General features: G+C 49.4%; 1 protein-coding gene across 3 annotated transcripts in view; it reads left to right on the top strand.

The window, feature by feature from the left end:
- Positions 1-22051, top strand: part of DUSP8 (dual specificity phosphatase 8) — an 89597-nt gene that overhangs the window by 2985 nt on the left and 64561 nt on the right. Inside the window, exons 2-3 of one of the 3 annotated variants that reach the window (XM_014521438.2) lie at positions 9880-10003; positions 16539-16948. In XM_014521438.2, coding sequence (XP_014376924.1) covers positions 16718-16948 — 231 coding nt within the window. In that variant the 5' untranslated portion in view covers positions 9880-10003; positions 16539-16717. Of the gene's footprint in view, positions 1-9879; positions 10009-16538; positions 16949-22051 lie in introns of all 3 variants that reach the window. The other 2 variants (XM_006026889.3, XM_014521439.2) reach the window with 2 other exon arrangements.

The following is a 22051-nucleotide window of genomic DNA, read 5'->3' as shown; positions in this document are numbered from 1 at the left end:
GCAGACTGGAGAGTCCTACATTTAAAAGAAAGACTTAGAGGCTGAATTCTTCCTTCTTGCCCCAGACTGACAAAGTTTTTCTCTCTGGGTGAGTAGAAAGGAGTTCTTCCACCCCTGCCCCCCCATCTCCATCCCAATCTCCATTCCTCTCAACAGATGCAGCTTTAGCATGGAAGCATATGGGATGTGTTCTAATCTAGATGGTGCCTTCCTAGTCTTTTGTAAGGCTGTTCTTAAAAACCAATGGCCAGTTTCTCAGCTAGTATAAATCAGCATAGCTCCTCTGCAGTCTGGCTCCAGAAGCAGATGCATGCTCAGAATAATGTTGAATGAAACCAGAGGGGGGAAAAAGGCAGTTGCATGGGCACTTTCAACATCTTTGATTTATGACATCTGCTCAAAAAGTACCTACCCCTGTGGTATTTGGACAGCTATTGGAAACTGTATCCTACAGAGAATGAGGAGGGAAGCTTGTAAATAATGACAGTGAGACAGAAGGAAGGTTAAAATAGGCTAAAGAATTTGTAGATCTTTTTTATCCCAGCCTGTGAGTTGGATAACAGCAGTTAAAGGAAAGGCAATAGCAAGAATCTGCAGAACTGGGGGCTCTGACGAATGCACCCGAGCTCTTTGTGGCTGTGCAGATGCAGAATGCAATGTCTCTTCCAGCTTTGCAGTGGCTTCAGCGTTGGGGTTCTTTGAGGGAAAAAGACACATTGCTTGAAATTGCTTTTTGCACCCTTACGCCTGCTAAGTTCCCAAACCTGTTTTTCCAGCCTTGAATGTCTTCTTTTAAGATACACCTGTCATGCTTGATGCAAAATGAGTAGAGATGCCTGACATAATCAAGGACTGGCTTGGAGGTGGGGAAGGGAGGCTAATGGGCCAGAAGAATTCATCTGATAAGAAGCTGAATTAGCTCTTTACTAGCAATTTTCTCAGGCTTGCCTGGGAAAAACATGGTATGTATGAACATGGCTTTAAACTTGATGTAGGGAGCACCAATATTGCAAAACTAGCTCTGCCTGGGCACACTGTGATACTAAAATAAGTTTGTCTCTGTCCTAGCACAGCTAGTTCTTGCTGGGTGGGCAGCGATAGGATTGTGTAACATAGAGCAGCTCCATGTATGCAGGCCAGACCTTCCAACGAGGCACTTTTTTCATTGTAACATCATAGTGCCCCAAAGTGATGCATTTCATTGTGCTCAAGGATGCTGAGACAGAACATTATTCTGAGCATGCTTGTAAAATGGCTTTGTTTTGTCCACGTGATGCTTGTTTGAGCCAGTTTTAGACACTATTGAAACATTGTGGGTTTTTTTGCTTTTTTTTTTTTATTCTCGTTTGTTTGAACCTGACTGGCAAAGCCATTATAAAGATAGAGGGGCAGGTCCTGAGCCATTGACTGAGGCGCACTGTTTTGTCACCAATTTTTGTATTCAGTATAGGGTCCTGGACAGGAAAGCAGTACTTGACTGCTTCCTACTCCAAGAGCTGCTTATAGAAATTTTACTTCATGTGGGGAAAAATAGTCTGGCAGCAGCATTTCCCAGGAGGATTGTCTGGTTCTCGACCCTACAAGCCTCACGTAGGTGGTAGGGACAGCAGTTAGACCTAAAGGTTTGTACACGCAAAGAAACGTACTAGCCTGTCTATAGCAAAATAAGCCGTTCTCCAGTAGCTATGCTGGAATAATGCCCTGTGTAGATAATATTTTGGGAGTTGTTCAAACAGAGCTATTTGACTGATTGATTTTTCTTTTAGCTGTGCCAAGCAATTTCCCCTTGTAGAGAAGCCCCTAATAAAAAAAGGGAAATCTGAACTAATGACAGGCCTCTGTCTTTGCTGCATATGAAGCTTTTTCTGCAGCCTCACTTTTAAGACTGCATTTCTGGGTCAAGACTTTCAGAAGTGGCTAGTGGCATTGTGTGAACAACTTATGACACCTCAAAGAGGGCTGATGTTTCAGAAAGTGCCAAGTACAGAGCCCGTTATATCAACCATCTTATAAACAGCGAGAGATTGTGATGCTGGAGTTGGTATCGGACTGGTGTGGCAGAGGTGGAAGTGGGTCTGAAGCAAGTAATGTGCTTTTGTACTGAGGGAAAGTTAGGACATGTCCCAGAAATTTGGTTGCTATTGGGAGCATTTTACTTTCTCTTTCCTCCCCACTCCCACCCTGGGACTTTCTTGGTGCATCAAACACCCTCTCAATTACTGTCTGCCAAGCCATCCTCCTTGTATCATTGCCACAACTCCAAGATACTGTATTTACCTTGTCCAGATCACCCAGGTGCCGTGACTTGGGTTATACCAGAGCTGTGCATATATGTGGATTGTGGAGATGTGCACACATTTAAACCAAGGACGGTAGGCTCTTACAGTTACCTCTGCCTGAGTTCACTCTGGCACCTATGTCTTGACTTGGCTTATGTGTCCCATCTAAAATGAATTAGTGTTTCCTCGGGACAAAGACCCTTATGTTCTTCTGGGCGGCTCCTTAAAGCAGTAAGTGGTGTTCTAATCATTCTTTATGACGGGGACTTTTCCTGGCATGTCTGTATTTTGGGTAGCAAGAATATCCAGATTTCTAAAATGATTGAAAATTTGAAAACCAACGTAAACTCTAATGTTAGGGTATCAGCTAGTTTTCAACGAGAGATTACAAATTAAATATGTATAGCAACAAGGCATTCCTTAATGATTTACAGCCTAGCTTTCTTCGCCTTCCTCAGAAGCATCTGGTATTGGTCAGTCTCCATGTGAAGGCACTGGAGCAGATGAACCACTGGTCTGATGCTATATGACAGCACCTCACTGGCATCCTCCCCTTTTCCAGCACTTACTCCTGAGCCTTGCTGGTTACCTCACTACATCTTTCATGTTAGTCTTTGGCTAGCAGTGTTAGTCATCTGGCTAGTAGGTGTGTGCTACACCCACATCCATCACTTTTTAATTTTCTTTGCAGGATATTGCTATAAAAAGCAAGCAGATATTTCAGGTCCTGTTAGAAAGACTTGGGTAGAAGTTATGGTGGAACAAGACTGCACTTTATTGTACTGCTTGTGGTTCCTTCCTCCAGACAAAGCAATAACCTGCATCAAGGCTATGGTTCTCCTAAACGACCCACCTCCCATTGAACTGCAGATGTCTTGCATAGCTCTCAAACTTTTCTCTTAAGCAAAGAGAGCAGAGTGCTATACAGAAAGCAATGGAGGGAAAATAGGCAAATTGGGTCTTTGAACAACCCTTGTTTCTGAATTCCTCACCTTGTGACTTGCTTTCTCATTGACTTTTATCTTGAGTGGAGGTGTTTTATTCCATCTTTATCTGTCTTAGCCAGCAGCCCTTCTTGGAATACAGTTGGCCACATGCTGAAACCAGCTGGGCACCTCAGGCTGTTGGGTCGAGATGGCTTAGATGGTGCCAGCATTGCTGACCTCTATTAAACCAATGAATGAAATCATATAAACAGCACCAGAAAAAAACCCCTGTGCTTCTCTCTTTTTTTTTCCCCTAACAATTTTTTTGCTGCTCACGTTGCAATTGGGGTCTTGCCCTGGTCTGGCTAGTGCCCAGCTACAAGTAGGGCAGCACTGTGATCTGGTTCTGTTTCTATTGATATTAGTGGGCCTGGGCCTTGTTAAGTAGCCCCACACAACTCTGCCAGCTCACCTGGGCTGAGATCCAGAAGCTTGAAGATGGTTTCCCAATAGCCAGTTATTGCCAAAATAGTTGGACTGCGTTCTTATTTACTTGCTGTTGGATGTATGGTTTCCATCCTGGTGGAAGGTAGATAGAATGCAGCAGCCCAGGGATGGAGCAGGACATAGCTATCGGCCTGCTCAGGCCTCAGAAGTTGCCTGCTGAATTGTTACGTGCTGTGGGGTAGCAGGTGAGAAAAGTTCAGACTAACCGTTGAATCCCAAGTAAAATTGCGTATTGCAACATTACCAATGCAGACATCTGACTGTGCAGATTCTGACTGAATGAACACTTACGTAAAGCAGCTGCATTGTACCATTAAAAATAGATGGAGCTGTGTGGGTTTTTTGTTTGGTTTCCCCCCCCCCCCCCCCAATGCGCTTGCTAAATGCTGACATGTATGATCCTGTGTCATCCTCATACTGCTTTTGGTTTTGGTATGGGTTACTTCTCTCTCTTTTGACTTCCCATGCATCTTGTACCCCGGCAAGGTTTGCTCAGCAGTAGTAGATACAAAGATGGGCGTGAGAGCAGAACTTGGAAGGATGGGCTTGGGGAAGAAAGCAAACTGATCTCACTGGGCTGAATGGCAGCTAGCAGTTCTGAAGGTTGAGACTTCCTAAATTCAGTGCATTATGCCCATGGAAGCTCTGGTCATCTGGATCTGCTGGTGTTGGGACTAGTTAGAGCAGGGGTTGGCAGTTATTTTGGCTGGAGGGTCACTTGAGGAATTTTGGTGAGCTGTTGTGGGTTGGTGGGTGGTGCGGTGCTGACCTGGCCTGGCATGGCTGGAGGGCAGGCCTGGGCAGCGGGCAATTGATCCTATCCTACCTGGGTCCATCCAGCCTGCACCCACTGCAGGAGGCACTGGCAAAGTGCATGGGCAGGGTTGGCTGGGACCTCCACAAGCAGGAGGGCACACTCAGCTGGGCAGATGAGAGGGCTGCAGGACGGGGAGAGTGGTATCCAAGAATGGGACCGGCGGGTTGGAGCTGGGGCCAGGATCACAGGGTGGTGACAGCATGGGGCCAGGGCCCAGGTCCAGGGCAGAGTCGTGATCTGTTCCCTGCACGTCCCTGTGACATGTGCCAGTTATGCAGGCAGGGATGTGCGGGGAGCAGATTGTGGCTCTGCCCTGGGTCCCGGGCCCTGAGCTGTCACTGCCCTATGAACCTGGCCTTGGTCGCCTGGCTATCTCACTCCTGGACACTGCTCCCCACCTGCCCATGACCCCATCCCATCTGCCCGGCTAAGCACTGCCTGCCCATGGGGGTCCTGGCCTGTGTCCATGGAGACCTCTCCCACCTGCTCCGTCTGGCACCCCTGGCAGTGGGTGTGGGACAGTCAGGCCAGAGTGCCTACGCAGTGGGGCTGGGTCCAGCAGCAGTGGAGATACTAGCGGCAGCAGTCAGAAGGAGCCACTGCTACGGGCTCCTGGAAAACAGAGTCCGGTCACTGCATTGCCCTCCCCACGCCTCACTGTGTATGTCGTGGGGGCAGTGGGACTGCTCTCGCGTGTCACAGTCCAGACTGCCTCCTTGACCTCCACATGACTTAAGAATGACCAAATGAAACCAACCTACCATAAATTGCAATCTCAAGGTGAAAAGGTTAGAGCAGGGCAGGAATGTAGCATCTGTCTGCCAGATGTTCCTCCTCCTACCCTGTGTATTCTAGATAAAGATGAGCTTTTGAAACCCAGGAGTGGTGACTTCTCTTTGTGGCTCTGATAGGAGCATAAAAAGTACTAAACTGCTCACTTGTATTTGGCTATACTTTCTATTGAGCATGCAAGGAATTAGGCAGGCTTTAAACACCCAAAATAACTACTCAAAGCCTATATATCTGGGCTTGTAGTTACACAATCTCTTGGAAAATCAGTGTGGGGCCTCTCTCAGATTTAATTTCTGAGTCTCCCAACATGCCTAGTAACACCGGGCTAGGTTTTCAACTAGTGTAGAATGATTCAGCTCCCTTGATTTCTGAATTGCTAATACTGATTTATGCCAGCTGAGACCCTGTGCTGGAATCCACTCGCATGCCTCCTTATGCATCAGCTGGCATCAGAAATTACATAAAACCTTTCAGAGGAGGGACAGTCGCACTTATTTCTATTAAACTGTGAGTGCCTACTTTGACTCTTTCCATGTAAACTTGAATTTGTATTGCTTTCAACAGCTGGGCAGAGCGCAGACAGATTATTTCTACCATTGCACTTTGTCCTGACCTGCATTTCTGCTGATTGACCTGGGCTTCACAGTTGACTATCGGTCATCCTGGGTAGCTTTGTGACTCAAGCGGTATATATCTGAGACTTGGTTGAGAGCAACAAGCATGTTTCACTTGCAGTTTGCTTTTTCAGAGGTGAAATGGGGGAGGCATTTATCCATTATGTGGATTCATCCAGAAGCACTTTTTGTTGAGATCTGTAGTTTAATTCAGTACAAACCTACCTCTCGCATGTAAACATTGAGCAAAGTACTGGTAGGCCTTTGCTACAGTCTTCTTCTCTCCTGGTGCACAGATGGTAGCACCTGACTCAGTGGCCATCTCATTTCAGTGCTTACTACAGTTTAACCAGTAAGAGGAGGATGGGGAAGATGCTCTTGCTCCCAGCCTAGATGCTACTCATCACAGGGAGGCACCTGGAGCCTGCAAACTCCCTGCTTTTTACAATCTGTGGTCTCTCTTGAGCTGAGTTTGCCAGCTGTGTCAAATTCACTATAGCTTAATATTGGAAGGGAGCCTTTTTTTCTTTTCGGGTGCTATATGTGGGCCCCAGATACTTTTTAAAGGTGCAGTTCAGCTGGTTTGTTCTCTAGGAAACCCCATACAATCCTCCATCTTGGGTGACAAGGCTGAGGTAAGGCATGTTTGTGCTAGCATATGTAGGAGGCTTTATTTTATGTGGTGTTGACACATACATAACAACACCAAGCGGATCTGATTGTCTTAGTACGAGGAATGTCCTCTGACAAGAAATACCCCGTGCCTTTGGATGTAAGGGTATAATTAGACCAATGATTCTCAACCAGGGTGCCTTAAGAGCCTTTCAAGGGTGTCGTAGAGTGCCACGCAATGTTCAGTTAGCACTGCTGGGTGTTCAGGCATGACTCACAAGATAAACTCGGAGATTTCAAATGGAAATCTATAATTGTGGTCTTTTTGAGCTCTTTGCAACAGAAACTGCTGTACTTTTTCTGTAGTCAGAAAGAGTAAAAACTAGGAACTGGCATATTCCAAGGGGAGCCTCAAGTCTAGCCAGGGATGCCTCAAGTCTAAAAAACCTTGAGAACCACTGAATTAGGCTCTTGTGGGGAAAACCCATGGTCCAAGACCATGACCGTGTAGTATTAGCTTGACAGTTTGGTGAACAACTCAAGCCCTAGAAATAATGATGGTGTTCCAGGACCCGTTTGCCACAGCATTAGGTACACGCAAGACTGAAGATATTTCTATTCCATAGCACACATTTCTGACCGCATTAAAAAGAAATCCATTCTAAGAGCTGGGTATAGGAATTAAACGATAGATATTAAGAAGAATATGTGGCATGCAGTAGAGGGAAAGATCCAGCCAGTCTATGGGTTTGGTTCATTGACAGGTGCTGAGGGCTGCTGCTCAGCTGAGCAAAATAAATTAAAAAAAAAAAAAAAATGGGAAGCTCCTGGTTCCAAACTGCTGAACGTTTTCTGGGCTCTGTTGGCACAATCAAGGTGCTGTGTAGAACCCAACTGCTCATGCTGGCCCTGTTTTTAGTGCAAGAGAGCAGACAGTGCTAAGGAATGGAGGGAGAATAGTGATCCCAAGTGGTTCCCCTGTCTTTAGGAGAATCCTCTCCACATCCTTCAGGGTGAGATGGGCCACTGGGCTGGGAGACAGGAGATGTGGGTTCAATACCAAATACTGGCAATTACACTGATGTGCTTGCTGTGACCTTGGGCAAGGCATGCCCCTTCCTCCCCTCTGCCTGGCCTGATCTGATTAGAAAGTGAGTTCTTGCTTTGCGTTTGTACATGGCATAGTGAGCAGGGCTGTGCAAAACTTTGGCAGCCGTTTTGTTTCGGAGGTGTTTCGGCGCCTGAAACACCGAATCCAAAATGAAAGGCTCTGAAACCTCTCTGAAATTAAACTAAATCATCCAAATGTTTTGGAGGCACTCCCCCCAGGGAATAGAAGGAGGGCTGAAGGGCTGTGTGGACTAAAGTGCTGGGTGGTGGGGCTGGGCAGGGCAGCCATGGGGGCTTCTCCTGTGGCTCTCCCTGCCTGGGGAGAGGCAGGCACAGCTGGAGGAGCAACACGAGAAGCACACATGGCTACCCTGCCAGGGCCCCTCTCACTCCCAGTCCAGCCTCCTGGTACTTAAAAAAAAAAAAGCCCCGCACTCACTGGCTGCAGCAGTGGCAATTGGGGCCTCTGGGTGCTCGTGGCAGAGCCCCCCCCAACACAGCGGGGATTGCACAGCTGTCCCATGGTACAGGTGCAGTACAGCTTTGCAGGGCACTGTGTGCTGTCTGGGAGCTGGGGCTAAGCGGTGCCAGGCTCTAGCTGACAGGTGGAGCCACCACAGCTCCCAGAGTGCGTGGCACCCTTCTGAGCTGTGCTGCACCTGCGCAATGTGACATCTGCCACACGGGTGCCAAGTATGGGGGGAGGGTGATCTCCGTTGCCCCCACTGCCCTGTGCTGCATGGGGGGACTCTGCCATGAGCCCCCAGAGGCCTTGTTCGCCATTGCTGCATCTGGTGAGTGCGGGGCTTTTTTAAAGTGCTGGGAGGCTGGGGCCAGGCAGGGTAACCATGGGGGCTTCTTCCATGGTTCCCCCCACCCAGGGAGAGGCAGGCACAGCCGGAAGAGCTGTGGTGAAAACCTGCAGCCACCCAGCTGTTCCTGCCTCTCCCCAGCTGATCTGAATCGCCAAAACAGCATCGAAACTCTGAAATGGATTTGACTGAATCAAAACGGAACAGTGATCCAAAACACTGAAACAAATCACTGTCCCTCCGAAATGGCCTGAAACATAGGGCTGTGTGAAATGGCTAATAGTGAGGCCCAGACATTGGCTGGGGTCTCTTGGCATTCATGGAGTACAAACAAGTATGCAGTCTTTCTGTGTGGACTTGTTCTCCTGGAGTTCCCCCATTCCTGAGGTGGTAAGGCAAATCTCTGCAGTCAAATGGATCCCTTCCACTCCCCTCTTTTTTCCTTTGTTTTAAGGAAGCAGTCCTGAGGCAAGTCAAACCTGATCTTGTGGTGTTAAACAATTCTCTGGGGTGAAGGCGGATGGGTAGACTTTACATGTGGGCTAGTAAATCTTTGTGGCTATGTGAAGCCTTCTCCAGTGAGGCTCCTTGTCAGTGATGTGCTAATTAAAATAACTCCCTTTCTGAGGGGGGAATTCCTTGAAGTGATGGTGAATCCTTTTAACTGGCATTGCTAGTAGCTGCTAATAAATCTCCAGGGCCTGTTATAATGCAGGTGCTTATTGTTGGCTCCTAGCTGCCTCCTCCCACGGCTAACCCAAATGTCCACCATCCTCCAGGCAGGAATCCTTAGATCTCTCTCTGGGGATGAGACCAATGAGGCCACTTAACTGACAGTAGCCAAAAGGAGAATTGGAGATAGGCAACAGCTGGAGGCCAGCATGATGAAGGGGAAGCATCCTGCCTGCACTCTGCTTTGTGAGTTTGGTCCCTGCTGGGGATGCCTGGCACCATCCAAGCCTACAATTAGGCTGTTTGGAGTTGACCAGGCCATGCCTATTGCAGTTAAGACCGGGCCAAGGCTCCTGCTGCTTGCTAGGTACCTTCACCACTGAGAAACCCAGCTAATATCTCCATGGGGCCTGAGAGGCAGCTGTTGCCTGGCAGCTACATGGTTGCCAGAGTAACCAAAGGTGCTACCTTGTTAATGAGCCCCATGTCCCTGATTTGCTGCTTCTGCAAAATAATAATAATTAGTAAGAGTCCTGTGATTTAGGAATCCCTTAAAGAGCGTGAGCCTGCCGAGGGGAGTTTGCTAAGTGTCGGAGTACATGAAAGAAAAGGTGGGTGGCAAAGGTGCCAGAGTAAATGCCTGGGGAGCTTAAGCCACCCTGCCTGTGGTTCAGGCTGTAAGCTGACAGTTACTTTCTTGGCAATCCTTTCCTCTGATGATTATCTGCTGTCCCTAAGGTTGAACCAAGAATTGCTGAAAAATTCTGTCAGCTCCTGACCTGTGCACACCATGGAAGGCGGAACGGGCCGGGTGCTGGCGTGAGATTCAGGAGACCTGGGTTGTGTTCCCGGCCTTGCCACGGTAAGGTAGGCAAATGACTTCAATTCTCTGGGCTTCTGTCTCTCTGGGGGATGTGAGGCAGGGGGAGGATGACAACTGCCATGATAAAGTCCTTGGCAGTCTGGGATAAAAAAAGTAAAGGGGTTGCTCCTCTGGCCTCTTTGCCCAAACAGGCAGTGGCATTTCTCCCTACCAAACTTGACCCTCTGCATCTTGATTTCTGCCTCGCCATAGAATGATAGAAAATGAGGGTTGGAAGGGACCTCAGGAGGTCATCTAGCCCAACCCCCTGCTCAAAGTAGGACCAGCCCCAACTAAATCATCCAAGCCAAGGCTTTGTCTACCTGGGTCTTAAAAACCTGCAAGGACAGAGATTCTACCGCCTCTCTGGGCAACCTGTTCCACTGCTTCGCTACCCTCCTCGTGGGAGTTTTTCCTAATCTCGAGCCTAAACTTCCCTTGCTGCAGCTTGAGACTATTGCTCCTTGTTCTGTCATCTGCCACCACTGAAAACAGTCTAGTTCCATCCCCTTTGTAACCAGCCTTCAGGTAGCTGACAGCTGCCCTTTAAATCCCCCCTCAGTCTTCTCTTCTCCAAACTAAATAAGCTCCGTTCCCTGAGCCTCTCCTCAGAAGTCATGCACCCTAGCCCCCTAATCATTTTCATGCCTGAGAGCCACTGGGCTACAAGCCAGGGAAAGCTTGTGCCATCGCTCCCCTCCTTACCTGTGTCTTTTTGCACCAGGGCAAGGTGAATCCAGACTGGTCTGCTTCTGGGCTTCCCATGTTCTTGACTACAATATTAAAACAGACTGTTTGTGCAGGACAAGAGGCACATGCATGAATCCCCCAAGGACACAACAGTGCATGTCTGTCGTGTATGTGTAGGGAGTGAGTAGGTAGTTTATGCCAGTGATATTTGAGATGTACTATAATAAGTGACAAGCTTTCATCTTGGGGCAGAAGGGTGAGGACCAGTGGCTACCTGTTGACCCATCATCCTCTGTCCTGTTTTAGAAGCCAGGTGCCACAAACTCTGCTGTTCCTTGGGATATGCTGCTGAATCTCCTGTCTTGAGCCATCAGAGAGAGTTGATTTGGCTTCCCCTCCCCTCTCCATTGCCAGGCTCCCAGTGGGTGCAGGTCCCAAGCCCACTGATGCTCGTTTTGGAGGCGAGCCCGCCCACTGTTTTCTGAGGGGCGTGTGGTTAGTGTAATGCGCACATTAAGCTGTCTGTTTTTCGGTCCCCAAGCTGCAGCATGGTGCCTCCTGCTTGGCTGTCCCCATTCACCTAAGCCTTGTGCCCATCTCCTCATTATAGGCACTCTAGGGAGAGGTGGGATTAAAGGATTATGGTAATGTTCTTCCGGAACACTTGAGACGATTAAGGCGGCTTTAATAAATTGGTAAGAGGGACATCGCTTTGTTTCTGAAACTATCATTTCAGTTCCAGGTTAACCTTTTTCCCCTCCTAGGAGTTTGTGGTCTTGTGTCATCATGGCAAGATAATAAGAGACTTCAGGCATGTTCATGTTTACTCCCTGTCCTTCCCTTTGACCCAGTTGGCAAGAATGAAGAAGATGGCTCTCTGATTTCTCTCCTTCCCCTACCTTCTCCAGCTGACTTTGTGTTACCGTTTGCCTCTCTAGAAACTCTATGAAATACAGCTCTATGGGGCTGCACGTGAATCTTTCTGCTGCTCCCTCTCAAATGTGTTCATGTACAAATATCAAGGTTTTTTTCTCTTCCCGGTCGGTACCCACTCTACATAACCAAACTCACTTGGTTTCATCTGCACTAGTGCGCTCTCCAGCCCCAAAATAACTTGGTCACTGACACTAGTACAGCTCTACTGGCTCTGGTGAGGTTGGGAGCATGCATATAAGGGAGCTTTTGGGAGTGAAAAGGATCTCAGCCGGGCTGTGTGGGGGAGGTATGGCATGATGGCAAACGCATTGGCTGCCACATCTCCTGCAGCCTTGGCCATACACTTCCTGGGATAGCAACAATAAACACTACGTGCTGGCACCAGCCGTCTCTGGAATACCCACAAATGCAAGCAGTTTGTGTCTGCACAGGCATTACTGCCATTGCCCCCAGGCTTGAGCTAGGTAGTAAGAGCTGAGAGTTGGAGAAGGGGAGCAGTGACCAGTCTCTCCCTCCCCCTGTCCAAATGCCTAAACTCTTGGAAGTCACATTTTTGTTGTGCAGCTGGGGGATAAGCAATTGGAGATTGTGCCAGCTTCTCTGTTAAGAAGGGCAGGCAATGGGCACAGCAGCAGCAAATGAATAACTTTTGTATTTCTTTGTGCCCAGAGGCTAGAATTGAATTTTAGCCCCAGTTCCAGTGCAAAGAGTGAGGGTCTCTGCTCCAAAGCATTTGCAGCTGAAGCAAAGGGAATAGTAGGGGGAGGGACAGAAGTGAATGCTTGCTCAGGGCTCATAGCAGATTAGCAGGTGAACCAGAAACACAACCGAGCTCTCCTGAAACCAGTCCAGTGCCTCTGTATCCAACAGACCCTATGCCTCCCATGGTGCTGGCTGGGGATATGAGGGAAGGAGTACATATGCATCTGCTTAGTCACCTCAGCTATCCAGGTGGATCATGGCCCTCCTTGTAGCCCTCATTCAGAAAAAGCCATCATGTTTCTCCTTCAGCATTGGAGAATGTTTACCTTTCTGCTTTTCTGCACCCAACTCATATCTGACAGGGATGTGGGGGGCATCCGTTGAACCCCTTGGACCTTAGGCCCATCGTTATCCACAGTCTCTTTTAGTTTCATCCAGCTAAATGCTTGCTGGTCTGTCAGGATTCACTGCATACAACACCTCTTCCAAGCAGATTTTTCTATGAGCAATTAGGAGATAAAGGGGTCATTATCTTGCCTGGACCCCTCCAATTGTGTTTGAAAACCCCAGTACTATGCTGTGTTCATTATCTGGAGAGGGATGGGAATGGATCCTATTATCTCCCTGGATAATATGCCATTTTTCTTCCCCTCCTCTTCCCTCACCCTCCATCGGATCACCCCTTCATCCCACTTGAGTGTGTCATTCTTATCCTTCAATCTCATCATTATCTCCACCTCTTTGTCTATTGCCTTTCAATTAATATTTTTCTTAGCTGGAATTCAAAGAATCGGGAGAGGAATTCGCTGCTTGTGTCTCTGGATGGGAAAGGGAGAAGGGGCAGGAGCAAGGCAAGGGAGAGAGATGTAGCAAAAGCCAGCTTATTTGCATCCTTTCTGATTGCTCTGGCTCTATAGCCTTGGTGCAGCAGGGGGTCTCTGGCGAGGCTGTAACTACATAATGAGGTGTGTCATATCACAGCAGGAGCCAGCCTTTCCTCCCTCCGACCCCTTAATTAGAACTGTTTCGGTTCTAAAAACCCACCCTCTGAGGGGGGATGGGGTGCGTGAATAGCCATGCTCCAGTGGCCAGGGAGGGATCATGAGTCTACCTCTAGAGGGGCAGCTGTAATTGAACGCCTGCTCTGAGTCAAAATGACACGGGTACATGCTGGGGCAAGAAGCAGAGAAGGGACAAAGCCATTGAAAAGCTTTTCCTGCTGTTGGGGGCAGTAATGACAGCAGTGACGGCCATTGGGGCATTTCTCATTAATGTAGCAGGGTGCATGTGGGTTTGTGGGGTGGTTCTCTTGCCTTGTCTTTCTGATGTTATGTTTGGAGTAGAGTTTTCTGTTTTCTGTTGTGGTCAGCTTGGAGTCTGGCACCACTGGTATAGTACTTGGGGTCGGAAGGGACCTAAACAGATCATCAGGTCCGGCCCCCATGGTGGATGCGGGGGACAAGTCCTCATGTGTTGGGGTGCAGACCTGGTTGTTGGGAAGATGGGGATTTGTTACTGTGGCAGCTGCTTGAAAGTACAGCTAGTGGAAACACCCGTATCTTGAGGGCTGGCACCCACTGCCTGCTTCTAGTCTCCCATCTGCAGAGGCTTCCTGCCTCCTCCCTGCTGAGAAGGACTTTCGCAAGAAGAAAGGAGGCAAGGTTGAGTGTGTGCTTTGTCTCATCATCTGAAACCGTGAGCTCTTCGAGGCAGGCACCGTCCTGCCTCATCAGCTTTAGTACGGAGCCAGCTTGATGATCTCGGGTAGGGCCCCCAGTTGCTGCCTATTACAGGATATGAAGAATAAAGACTGAATTAGCAGCAGCAAAAGAAAAGTGTGTGCGCTTTTTATTTTTTTGTTTCCCCCATTCCTTTCAGCTTTAAGTGGGAGTTGGTGTGAAAGCTGGTTATTGCTGTTATCTGACAGATTGGTTAACCAGTTCACTGCCGGAACTTGGATCAGATGCCCACATGCTTCCCCTACATGAATGGATGTGCCATGTGTTACTTCATCATAATATTTGAAAGGCTCTTTCCGTTTCTAGGAACGAGTCTGCAATAATCGGCTATCTCTGCAGTTGCTACCAGGAACTGGAGGATCATGACAACCTTTGTTCAGCTTTTAACCATTGTTGGGTGGCAAATCCTGCCTGTGTAGTACAGGGATCTAAATATGGAAAAAAAACTTAGCTTGATCACTGATGTAGCTTGTCAGTGGGTGTTGCAGAGATCTGTTACAGTCCTTGGGCCAAAACCTGGCCCAGGGAAGTCTGTGGGAGTCTTGGCACTACCCTCCATTGGCCTGTCTCATAGTGGTGTTCATTCACACTCTTCCTCTGGGACCTAGGGTGCATTGGACTACTGTAGTGCAGCTTCTGGGCTTTCTATAAAATACTGTCTACCAGCAGCAAGGGAGGCACTGTCATAATCCTGTTCTATTTCTGACCGACCTCTTGCATCTACCGGTGATGTGTGGCATTGATGCCCAAGGAGAGAGCCTGTGCCGCCAAAAGAAACCACACCCCTGCACTTGCTAGGTAGAAACTCTGCAGATTTGTGTGAAGTGCCCCAGGATACTTTATCCATTCCTGAGTTCTGGGCCCTGTGTAAAGCTTGGCATTTCTGCAGAGGCTTACTTTGGGGATCTCTGACTGCTTCACCAGCACTAATGATCTTGGCTGCTTGACACTTTTGAGAGCTAGTGAAGTCTCTAATTTGTCCAATGGTCCCCCACCACCAGCTTTGCAGAAGTGGTCAGTGTGTTTGGGGTTTTTTGTACATTTGGTTTGGTGGCTTTTTTTGCATGTATAGACTTCAGAAATTTTTAGAGTGCCCAAGTTTTAGAAATCTCTGAGCACCTACTCTCTGAAAATCCAGCTCTTTTAAAGGTATCATAAGTTCAGCTTCCTCCTTGAAATTCTTGGCCAAAGAGGTGCCAATTGTGAACCCCTTTTGATGTAATATCTAGCCTGTTTCTCCTTTGAACCCAAAGTGCCCACTGTGTAGGTAATGCCTGGCTGCTTGAGTTGTTAGCGGGCTCTGGCTTATACTGGCTGGTTCCTGTCTGGGTACCTCTGAGAAGCTCTGCACTGTTGACCTGGGGAACTTCATTTCCTTCGAGGAAAAGTCATGATTTGTTCTGAACACCATGCAGCCTGCAGCCAGCTATGGAGAGAGGATGGTGGGTCATGAGCTGAGCTGACCAGTTTTGACTGGTTGATCCTAATTAAATGGCTAATATATCTTGGGATTCACTGTAGGGGAGAAGAATGCCTTTAACTTTTTTGTTAATCTTGTGATGTTTCTGCTGCTGCTGCTTTCCATCCTGACCTGCCTCCTACGCTGTCTCTTGGTGAGCTGACAGTGTTGAAGTCAAAGCAGCCTCCGTGGTGCCGATTCAGAAATGTGTATGTGTTGTTGGGGATAGGGGGAGGGGATATAAATGAGCTGCACAAGCTGGCAGTGATTGGGAGAGTAGAAAGCCCTGAGTTACATTGCTTCACAAAATTGCCACCTGGTATACTAAGATGATTTCCTGTGACCCCTCTTGCTTCCAGAGCCTAGACTGGGGTTCCTAGAACTGGTGAGGGAAAGGGTTTGGGAAGGAGGCTAATTCGCTGGGAGACTGCGAGATGTGCTGCAATAGAAAAGTGGAGACATCTTCTGTGGTAGAGAGAGTTGGGCCCGAGGGATTTGCATGGAGCTGAGTAGTGGGATTGAGAGTGGGTAATGGCAGGATTGGGTTTTAGGGGCTGGAGGGAATCTTGCTGTAGATAGATAGTCTGCGAGGGGAAATAGGCCCTGGATGCTAGGGAACTGATTCTGAGCAAAGATCCACCTAGAGATGCTGTGCCGATTAGTGGGGATACCAGGCAAATAATATTCTGTGACCCAAAAGTTCTTGGCTCCATTGTGCCATCGCCACTATCACCTTTTTGTCTCTGAATGATTAAAGGTAAATCTAGTTGATTAGACCTAGATAAATGGCTGACACTCACTGTAGGAAGTGCCATGGTTGGGGTCAGATTCTGGTCTGGGTTACCTCTGTGTAGTTTTAAGATAATCCCAATGCACTCAGGAGCTTGGTCCAGGACTGAGATCTGACTTGAACCCTTGTGGGGAGTGGTGCTAGGGGAATTCTTGAGACTGCCCTTGCTGTCTTAGAGCCTCACTTTTTAATTTCCCTTTTCTCCTCCTTTCTTCACAGGTTTGACACAATGACTTGGCATCCTGGGCTTTAGCAGCACAGTGAGAAGCAAGACGGGTGCTGCCCTGCCTACACCGTCCCCCCCAGCTCCCTCTCACCCCTGGGAGAACTGTGCTGGCATCCCTGCCCCTGGCCTTCCCTCCCTCCCTCCCATTAGCTGTGGAGGGGACGGGTCCGTTATGGCCGGGGACAGACTCCCACGCAAAGTGATGGACCCAAAGAAGCTGGCCATCCTCCTAAGGAACGGGGCTGAGGGCACCCTGGTCATAGACAGCCGCTCCTTCGTAGAGTACAACTCCTGGCACGTCCTCAGCTCTGTCAACATCTGCTGTTCCAAGCTGGTCAAGCGGCGGCTTCAGCAGGACAAAGTCTCTATCACGGAGCTTATCCAGCCCGCCTCCAAGATGAAGGTACTGAATTTTTCCTTCCTTTGTCCCAGAGGGCCCCGCTTCCTGCTGCTATGCTGCAGGTCTTCTGACAACAGGGCCTGGCCATTGGTGGTGTGCAGTGTTGAACAGAGTAGCCTGGTGACTGGGCTACCAGCCCTTGACTGGCTCACTCGCTTGCTCTCTCCAGCATCATTTCTGTCCCCCTTAAATGCAACCCAGCTACTGCCCTTTCCCTCTGCCTGCACCTCCCACTTGGTAAACGGAGAGCCCTTGTGCTCCAGCTCACCAGTCTGCCAGCCCATGGAGCTGCTGATGTGGCAGGGAGGGAGTTAAAGGGTATGGAGGATATCCTTTCCTTCTCCCTTACCTCAGGTGACCATGAGAAGGGGCTGACAGGCGCATTAGCCTTGGGTGAGAGGCATTGCTGAGAATCGGTTCAACCAGTGTTGAAAGTCTTCCCATCCCTAGCTCCCCTCAGGGACCTGCAACCCTCCTGCTTGTGTGGGCAGAAGCCCTTCTCTGATGTCACCACACCGTAGTAGCTGCCCTGTGCTTTTCTTGTGGCATCTCCCCTGTTTAAACAACAGAGGTGGCTCTGGGCTACAGAGGTCAGATCCAACTCTGATCTTCCTTAGCTGTTTGGGGTCAGACCTCTCTCTCTTTAAACTGGTCCAGGTGACCAAATTGCTGCCTTGGGGAGAGGGGGAGGAAGTGTCCAGCCCAGAACACAAATGGCAGTCGGAGGCACCACTGTCCCTTTGCCTTGGTGACATGCTCTGGCTGGATGGGAGCTTTGTTCCTCTCCTCACTGCCCTGAAACGAGCCAGCTGTCCACTGTGTGCACCCACATGTTGGCTCCAAGGTATAGGTCAGCACTGCATGGGGCCTCTGTTCCAACCACTGGCATGGCTGGTACATCCCTTGGGCCCCACCTTGCCTAACGGAAATGCCTCTCAGCATGCAGACAGGCGGAGCCCATCTGCAAGCAGCCTTCCCTCCAGGAGCTTAGGGGTTAATGAAGATAATCCTTTTCAAGTGAGATTCATGTCAATGAGAACGAATTGTTTTTAGGGCATGCCATAGGGTCAGGGGAGGGAAGGCTCCAGCCTGCTGGCAATGGGGCATCATCGCCTCAGGGAAGGTGTGAAGGTGCACATCGTTGCCCACTTCAGGGTTTTCCCTGGCAGACTGGCCCAGAGATTTGGGGGGTGGTGTAAAGTCTTGCCCTTTTTGCCCATGGTCTTCATTGCAGGACTGAGGTTATCCCCAGAGGCCATGTACCTTCTCCCATGCCCACTTGCTTTTGAGCTCTAGGGTCTCTTTGGCTGTCACTTATCATGTTTGTAGCTGGCAGAATCAGCTCGCAAATCTTCTGGGCATGGCGTGGGTGGTGTTTATTGGCCAGGAGCCTCCATGGTGGGCAGGGGGCTCCAGGGAGCTGCTTCCATGCAAACTCGAATGTGCCAAATGCCCCTGTGCGAGTGCAGTCTCCTGTGGTATTCTCCTGCGAGTGCATTCTCCAGCTGGTGCTGAGCTTGTGTGGCTTCCCAGTGTCAGCAGAGCCCTGAGTACCGTGGTGCATCCCCTCTCCTCCTGCATGCCCCCCCACTCTGCATCCTCCTTCACGTTAACCCATGTATGCAGGGTGCCTCCCAATGAGGAGCTCCCTCCCTCCCTAGGACTCTGAGGTTGTAGCTTGCTCTCAGCAGTTGGATTGCATGATTCCTGCTCTGCCATTTTTCTTCCATGCCCTTCCCCCTTTCCCACCCACCCTCTGTCCTTATTTTATGGCAAAGTGAGGGTAATTCAGGCGATTAATCAAATGCTAGGCCCAGCTGGAGCCATCTGTGGAGTCCTCACACCCCCTCCCCAGCCATGCATGCACACAGGCATGCTGATTGGCTGGTGGTGACATCATCCTGCCTAGATCAAGGCGGTTTATGTGCTTGGGGGTGGGGGGGCAGAAGGGGGATTTTGCTTCCAATCTGCTTTGCTGATGCTCTGGGCCAGGTGATTGGAGGGGATTGTAGAGAATGATTCCTGAACTGCTTTAGCTGTTCTCAAATCCCTTGGAGAATAAAGCAGAATAATCAGTTTTTGCAAGCTGGGAGGAAGGGAGAGCGGGAGGCATCCACCTTCCTTTTGGCTGGGGTCACCCCTGCAGTGGATACCACAGTGTGTAGAAGCGGCAGCACTGGCACCCTGGGTGTGTGCACTGGTGTGGCAGGGGAGACAAGACAGCCTATGCCAGGAGGGAGGAACAGGCTAAGCCATTAATGTCAGCTGCTAATTTACCTTGTGCCTTCCAGAAATCCAGGAGCACAGTGCCTTTCCAGTCCAGCAAAAAGGCACCAGCAGGAGGGGGAGGGCAATCCCTTCAGCACAAACTAGGGAGCACTTGGCAAGCCCTAGGAGAACAACATCCTATGATGCATGTTGATGTCTCATGGTGCGCCTCTTCTCCCCACAAGGCCAAGGGCCCTTAAGAATTCTAGGGCCAAACAAGCATCCCAGATCACACCAGTCTAGCCCAGCATCCTGACTCTGACAATAGCGGCTTCAGTGCAGGTGCAGGAGATCCTGGAGTGTGTAGCAATCCAGGCTTTAAGCAGAGACCCTATTCTAGCTTTCTGACAGGGATGCTGCAGTGCTGGGAGTGGACTTCCTGTCCCATCCTTAACTTCTCTTTATTTGTAAGCCTAACACTTCTCATGGTGCTTCTGAAGCCCAAAGCTCATGTTCTCCCAGCATGCCGAGATTGCCCTTCATTAATACCATCCAACATTAATAAAGGGCACTCTTGGGAGGGTGAGCTGCTTGCTGTAAGAAGCGGAGGATCTCCCTATTATAACACCTAGGGACCAGGAATCAGTCTTGCCTGTAATTTGAGGGTAGTTCTGTTGATGTCAGTAGAAGCTGCACTGTTTAACTACAGCTGAAGACCTGGCCTTGGGCTTGCTAACTCCAACTCGCATCACTTAGGGGCCCACGTGTGAATCTCCCAAGAAACATGTACACAGGGCTGAGACAACTCCCTGACTTGACATGAATTGAGCATGCGCTGTGCTCCACTGAAGCTGGTGTGGGTATTGCTATAGACTTGAAAAGGAGCCGAATGGAGTCTTATGCTTTCAAAGGGCCATTGCTTAACTTTAGACTACAGTAAAAATGTTGCCCTTTCTCTGCTTCTCCTCTCCCCTGCCTCCCTCAGAATCCCACCTCCTTAACGTATGCATTGCTCTGTCATTTTTGTAGGGCATCTTATATTTGTGGTTGAGTTGCAGGGTGGGGGGGATGCTAAATGTTCCAGCTGGTAGGGGGTTGGCTTTTCCATGTAGCAGGGGGAAGGCAGCCATGTGGAGTTGCTGGTGAATAACTGATCCTACTTAGGGTTGCATGATGAGAGAGGGAAGCAACTATCCCTACTTCCCAGCAAGCAGACCATTGCTCTTGTTAGGCATGACTTCCTATGCCATTTTGGAGCTGACTCTTGCTTTGCTAGCCTGCATGCCAGGAGGGGCCTGTAAAGCAGGGCTTAATGGGTCAGACAGAGCATGAGCATGTCACCAGCAAGTACCGGAATGGGTGAACAATTTTTGGTCCTTGCTGGCATAGAAGGCAATGTTGCCAGTACTGGTATTTCTATAATGCCTGGTGTTCAGAAGGGTTCAGCTCTTGTGGCTCAGACTAGAGCTCATGGAGCCCAGAACTAAGTTGATGACTCAGTTGGGTTTCCTTGGGCATGTCCCAGATTGGTCTAAACATGAGGTTGACACATGCAGGTGGCTAAGGAGTGCAAAACAGCACTCTAAGAGGCGGGTTAATGACCCATGACAGCTCACCATACAGTGCAATGGCTGAGAATCTGGCTGGGGGAAGAATAGTGTAGACGGTAAAAGCTAAAGTGAAGGACAGGATCATAGTAGAGTCATAGAGAAGTAGGGCTGGCAGGGGTTTCTGGAGGTCCTCTAGTTCAGCCCCTTGCTTAAGGCATGATCATCCCTATCCAAACCATCTCACAAAAGTACTTGTCTAACCTATTCTGAAAACTACAGAAGCAACCGTGTTGCACAACGATGGGGCACGTTTTGCCCGTATACCAAGAGCATGGGAACCTACCATAGGCAAAGCTGGAGGACGAGGGCTGTCAATGTCCCGCCACTGCAAGAGGTGTTAAAACACACTTGGAGCATCCAAGTCGAGAGTCGGCTGCACCCAAAGCCTGGATGTGAACTCTCCTTGCATCCCTTAGGGTCAAATCCAACCGCCCAAATCTGACCCTACAGGGTTTTGAAATCCCACCCTGGATTAGGAGTCCTGGCATGTGGTTTGGATTCAGCAGCTTGTTCCAAGGAAAGGCTTGACTTGGCAACCAGGTTTCCATGCAGGGCTTTGGACAGGATTTGTTTGATCTGAAAACACCGGCCCTCGGCTTGAATTCCTGCTACCACCTCAAAAGCACTGCCTGCTGAAGTAGTAGGCAACCATTGATCCTCCTAGATCATGGTGTGTGCATAAGAGGTTACCAGGACCTTTGGCGCATATACCTAGGCAGGAGTATGGAGGAGTAGAGGCTGCTCACACCTTCCATTCCCCCCTTTAGACCACTAAGACAGTATCCAAAGATCAGACCGAGTCCGGATGTTTGGTGCCTCTATGGCTGTAGTTATATGCGTGTGGGGGAATGGAACCAGGGTCTCCCTCATGGCAGACAAGGTGGCATTACCACTGAATGGGACAGCATCCCCCTCTGGTGGCGAGCTGTGGTAAAGCATGGAGCAGGCTCCTGGATCTCTGTCCAACTTCCCTTGCCAAGAATAGTGTGAATGGATTCAGGAGCAAGCCTCTTTCCCCCTCCCCTCCCTGCTGTGGTCCATTGAACAATATCAGTTGTGCTCCCCCTTGCTCACCGGTATTTTGTGCTCGGAGGAGGAGAGGGCAGCCGCTGAGTGAATCGTGCTCATGTGATCACGCATGTGTGAGCTCTTTGCTTTGTGGGGGAGGGCGCAGGGGCGAGCAAGGCGGCTGCTGCTGAGTAGCAGATGGCAGGAAGGGTGACATCATAGGCGTGATTGTCCTACCCCATTATTCTTCCTGACAGGCCTCCCGCCCTCCTCCCTGGTT

This window comes from Alligator sinensis, unplaced genomic scaffold, assembly GCF_000455745.1.
Source record: "Alligator sinensis unplaced genomic scaffold, ASM45574v1 scaffold5_1, whole genome shotgun sequence".
In the NCBI taxonomy this organism is placed as follows: Eukaryota; Metazoa; Chordata; order Crocodylia; family Alligatoridae; genus Alligator; species Alligator sinensis.
The sequence above is the reverse complement of the archived record's forward strand: the minus strand, read 5'-3'. Positions and strand labels throughout refer to the sequence as shown.